The 5,143-nt window shown below is 53.5% G+C and overlaps 2 protein-coding genes across 2 annotated transcripts; one reads left to right on the forward strand and one right to left on the reverse strand.

Moving 5' to 3' along the window:
- Positions 1 to 750: 750 nt before the first annotated feature.
- Positions 751 to 3,327, forward strand: BDY24DRAFT_419488 (uncharacterized protein; the record flags this gene model as incomplete). The annotated part of the gene is made up of 11 exons (XM_076643991.1): positions 751 to 775; positions 908 to 1,064; positions 1,164 to 1,247; positions 1,349 to 1,515; positions 1,609 to 1,918; positions 1,994 to 2,184; positions 2,269 to 2,361; positions 2,451 to 2,492; positions 2,583 to 2,660; positions 2,761 to 2,983; positions 3,045 to 3,327. 11 exons carry the CDS (start codon positions 751 to 753, stop codon positions 3,325 to 3,327), a joined length of 1,653 nt encoding a protein of 550 aa, XP_076491930.1.
- A 973-nt stretch (positions 3,328 to 4,300) lies between these two features.
- On the reverse strand, positions 4,301 to 5,105 carry BDY24DRAFT_419489 (hexokinase; the record flags this gene model as incomplete). Its single annotated transcript, XM_076643992.1, has 6 exons — positions 4,301 to 4,317; positions 4,393 to 4,422; positions 4,509 to 4,567; positions 4,652 to 4,752; positions 4,836 to 5,016; positions 5,098 to 5,105. 6 exons carry the CDS (start codon positions 5,103 to 5,105, stop codon positions 4,301 to 4,303), a joined length of 396 nt encoding a protein of 131 aa, XP_076491931.1.
- Between the last annotated feature and the right edge of the window lie 38 nt (positions 5,106 to 5,143).

Genomic DNA, 5,143 nt, shown 5'->3' on the forward strand with positions numbered 1-5,143 from the left:
GTCGAGAACGGTGCTGAGGGATGGGGAGGTGACGGATTGGGATAAGAAGAACGGGAGGAGGGTCTAGTGGTGAAGGTCTAGCGAAGGAGGAGGAGGGATTCGAACAGATGGTCGTCGGAGGGGAAGGTCTGAGAGACCTCATGGTGGGCTGAAGGAAGGGAGGGAAGGGGAAGCCGCGAACGCCTCTTTCATTTCGAGCCGTCGATCATCCAATTTGATGCCGTCGTCTCCTTTCTGCTCTCTCAGTCCTTTCTCTCCTTCTTCTAGCATGAGGCACGCGCTCCTCAGACTCAGCTTCTCCAAGATGCTCTAGTAGTCTATATAGAATAGGAGGACTCGCTTTTCTCGAGAGAAGGAGGTCTCGGGAAGTCGAGAGAGCTGAAACGACTCACCCTCCCTTGTCTCTCGCAGAGTCCCGGAGGCGTTTTTAAAAAAAGTTCGCAAGGCAAGGAGGTGAAAAAAAGCAAAAGAGTCTTCCTCGATGATCCCCGTTACGCTAGGCTAGTCTCTCTCACTTTTTTTTTTTTTTTTTTTTTTTTTTTTTCCTTCGGGCCACATAGACGGGCGTGTGCTTCCACTGCCCTTGAAGAACGACGGCCTTAGGAGCGACAGCAGAGTTGGGCTGTTGAGATTCGCCGAATCCGATGGCGCACTGTTGTTCTTTTGTGGTACGTTTTCGGACAGATCGGTGTACGCGCGCGAATGCTGCCAATATTTTAATGATCCTCCCTGTGCTTTCCTCTTCTCTTTATGGCCATGAACAGGAAAACATCACGTACCTCATCGACGACCCGGCAGATTGATCGATCACCAACCGAAAGGCACAATGCCCGAAAGGAGGTTTCCGCCTCTCCTTCCGCTGAACGGACATGAACACGCTTCTCAAATTTTATTTTTCGACATCAAGACGGTAGCCTCGACTCCCCACCTTTTCTGGGTGTGCTGAGTGGCCACGGCGACGAGGATGGAGGAGCAGGCGATGGGGGATCTGATGGACGTACGGTGGACGCTCTGAGTGGCCCGGGAATCTTAAAGGTTGGAGGAGGACGGGGAGACCCAAGCCGGTGAGTATCTCAGCAGCTGCTCGAGCTCGTCGACGCGTCGGACTTGCTGACATTTTTTTTTTTCTTTTCGTTCTTCCTGCTGGCTCGTCGCTCTTTCAGCTGGTTCCGACTTCGAACGATCCATCTCAACTGCACTTGCGACGGACGGATTGAGCGAGAAGGCTCGTGGGAAGCAGAGGGAAGGTGAGCGCGTCGTCCTCCGCCTCTGTCTCCTTTCTCGTCTTCTCTCGCCTCTGCTGCTGATTCCTCCTCCTCTCGGCGACTCTTTCTCTCTCCACCCTTAGTCACCACCCCTCGATCAACGATCCAATCCTTCGGGAAACCCAAATCGACTCACGCACTCGCATCGCCGCTCAATCGCTCTCTTCTGCCGGAGAGGGTCTCGTCGTCCATCAAGAGCTCGGAACACCTTTGGATCTTCACATGGACTCCGATACTGGAAAAAAGACCTGTGAGTCACCTTTCATCAGCTCTCTATCGTTCCCTTTCTTCCTTCCCGCTGACCTCGCACAACTCCTCCTCTCCTTTCCTTTCCTTCCTCCAGCATCCTCTGTTCCGCTGATTCCTGCCGAATCAAACCAACGCTCGAGCTCTGCCTCTTCCTACCGATCCTTCTTGGAAGTCCGGGGACGTCCAAGGCACTCTGGACCCAAGCTTCTTCGTCGACACTCCGACGAGAATCAGCTCCTCCTTACCCCTCACCAGCACCCCGGTTCCCAGCAAGACGACCAAGTCTGTCGAGCTTCAGGAAGGACCGAGGAATCGACTTCTCACTCAGGAGGTGGTTCAGGTGGACGACGAGGACGAGGATCAGCTCGATTCGGAGGAAGAACAAACGCCTCGAGCTCATCATCGTGAGTCCTCGTCTCTTGCTCTCTCGTATTTCGATTCAAGATCCTGACCTTCCGTCTTGCCGTATTTGTCTACAGATACTTCGAATCCCGCACCAACGCGTCCAAGAGTGGTCCGCCCGAATCGAAAGATCCTGGCCCTTCATCTCTCAGGGAGGCTAGCGGCGAGAATCTCGACGACCTCTCGGCTATCCTCTTCAACTCGATGGTGGAGGTGGAGGAGGAGGAAGAGGAGGAGCAAGAGGCTGATGGCTCAGACGAATTGGACGGTGAGTTTCTGTACTTTTTCTTTCCCTCTGTCGGGAGCCTTTCTGACCGCGTCTGTATCTTTTTCTCGTACCTGCCACTTTCAGGTGACGGGTCGTCTACCTCCTCGTCAGCTGCCTCCATCAAGAAGGGGAGGAAGAAGGTCGAGAAGGAGGAGGAGGAGATGGACGCGTCGGTTGGTGAGTCCTTCAGCTCTCGTCTTTGTCTGTTCCGTTTCCTCGCTCCTGACTGACCTCCCAAACCTTTGAATCGTCGCTTGGTATTTCAGATGGTGAACGTCCCGCTGAACCTGATTCGAAGATCCTGATCGGTGAGTCTTCAGCGTCGCGTCTTGCTGTCGTTTCCCACTTGACGAGCAGCTGATTTACTTCTGCAACGCTTCCTTTTTGACGATTTCCAGATGGCCATGACGTCTTCTATCGCTCTCTCCTCAACCTCAAGGAGCCGCTAGAGATCCCTCTCAACACAGCCGTCAAGCGTGAGCATCCTTTCGCCGGTCCTTGTCTACGCCTTGACCTGGATGCTTCGTCGCGAAGCCTCGACTGACAAAGCCCTCTCCTTTTCTTCTTCTGTTTTAGGCTTCGACACATCTAAACGAGCTAAAGCTCACTTCCCCAGCCCAACTCTTTCGGCCTACCACGTCGACGCCGTCGTTTCCAACCCGAACGCATCCCTCTCCGTCGTACTCGAGGCTCTCCTTCCGCCAGCGGCGACGGTCGACGACATTCAACAACTTCGGGAGTGGACCTTGCTCGTCGCTTCCTACCCCACCTCGGTCGATCACGGAAAACTCGCCAGAGAGTTCTCAGCAAAGAACCCTTCCTTCGGCTCCAGATCAGTCAGCCCTCTTCCACTCCCTCAGCGATGCGAAAGCCGCTCAAACGGCTGCCGTATCGAAGTTTCATCGCCATGGTCCTCCTCTACGTCGTCCTCGGTCAACGCTCGGCGGTCGCTCAGTTCATCTCGTCCAGGGAGGGAAGAGAGATGACGTTTGGGGAGATTCTGCTAGAGAAGGAACCGAAGCAGAGGGGGAAAGGAGAGACGGGGGGGTCTTGTTGATGAAGTACGGATCTATCTTCAGAGATCTCTGGCACGTTGAAGGAGCTTACAGGGCTACCGTCAGGTCCGTTAAGGGTACCACCTAGTTTCTTTTTCCCTCTTGCACCTCTTGCACTTTGATTTACTCCCGCTCTTGGACTTTCTTGCTCTCTCTCGTTATTTGATGTTTAGTAGCGACCGAGTTGAGGTCAGTGCAGATTTGCACTCGTAGGAGCAAAAGGGAATCCAACTCGGTCGTTTCTCTTTGGTTGACCATGTTGACGTGCTGGATTCTGTCGTCGCAGAGTTCTAGTCGGGGAAAAGATCTGAGGGGAAAGCAGCAGAGTGGATTCGATGTTTAGTAGCAACCGAGTTGAGGTCAGTGCAGATTTGCACTCGTAGGAGCGAAAGGGAATCCAACTCGGTCGTTCCCCTTTTGTCGACCAAGTTGACGTGCTGGATTCCGGAGAGGAAGCGAAGAGGAGGGGTGGGAGGAGAGATGGCGAGCTCGATGCTGACCGTTTCGAGGTCCGACTGCAGAGGAGTAAAGTTGAAGATATCAGCACTGATCTTAAGGAGCTCCCGAGGTCGGAGGACTGACAGTTAGCGGAGAAGGAGGAGCAGCTGGCAAGGCACAAAGGCGAGGGAAGGAGGAGGACGGTGAGCTCGGTTCGACGAGGAAGGAAAGAGAGAGATGGAGCTCACGAATCGACGTTGTAGGAAAGTTTGACTTGAGGAAGTGAGGCTATCTCCTGTATGGAAGCCATGAATATCGAGGAGAGCTTTTCTGGATTTGAGGGAAAGGGGGTTGCTGGTCGTTTGAAGTCAAGAAGGAAAGGAGAAGGCCGTTCGAGCTCGCACGACCGCTCCTCCCTCCTCCCTCCCTCCTCTTTCCGATATTTCTCTCTCACCCTAGTCTATCCGAGAAAGAGTTCATTCACCGTTATTTCAAAGTCTACTACAAACTATACAAAAAGCCGTTTTCTCCGCTCTGCTGAGCGGCTACGAGATCGTCAAACTACTCCTCCGAATCCCAGCAATCGAGCACACGCTACGTTATCCTGCGACTCTCTCGTCCGTTTAAAGGTCGGGGAAGTCTGTAGAAGAGAAAAGGGAGTAGAGTCAGTATCGGCACTACCAGAAAGAGAAACAGGGAGCTGAGGAAGACTCACATCCAGCGTCCTTCCTGATCTTAGTCATGGCTGAGGAAGGGAGGGAGAGGAAGAGGAGGAGGTCGGGTAGTCAGTTCAACGAAAGAATCTCGCAGAAGAGATGGTTCGAGACTTACCTGCAATAATAGAAGATCCAACTCCCGATCCATCCTCAGCGTGGTGCGTAACGATTCCTCTGCAGGATCAAAAAGAAGAGAGCCGTCAGTCTCGTTCGTTCTTTCGACGCGACCTCGAGAGGGAGGTTCGAATCGAAACTCACCGTCCCTTCTCTCCGAAGATATCGACCAAAGCCTCGTGAAGTCTATCGGCGAACTTGGGGTACTTGTTGTACAGAGATCCATCGGCTCCGACAGAGCATCCCTTGGTAAAGAGAGAAACGAGAAGGAAGAGGGAGAGGGTCAGCTCGAGCGTCGAGTCGGATGATTGAAGGGAGAAACGCTCACCTCCTCGAGGTAACCCTTCTTGGAAACGATAGCGGCGATACCACAGGCAGAAAGTCGAGCAGCTCGGGTTCCGACGAGAACAGCCAAGTTCTTGAAGAACTCTCGCTCGACCTGGGTGGTCTCGAGACCGAAGAAGTGGGAGAAGATACCGACGATCATGAGTCCTTCGTCGGTGGGATCGCTGTGTTAAGAACCGACGATAGTTCGTGTGTGGGTCAGTACGAGAAAGCAAGACGAAAGCAAGAGGGCGCAGACGACTCACGCCTCCATGAGGGACAAGAACGCGGTGTCGAAAGCGAAAGGAATCT

This window comes from Mrakia frigida (genome assembly GCF_051309035.1).
Source record: "Mrakia frigida strain ATCC 22029 unplaced genomic scaffold BDY24scaffold_80, whole genome shotgun sequence".
Taxonomy (NCBI): Eukaryota; Fungi; Basidiomycota; class Tremellomycetes; order Cystofilobasidiales; family Mrakiaceae; genus Mrakia; species Mrakia frigida.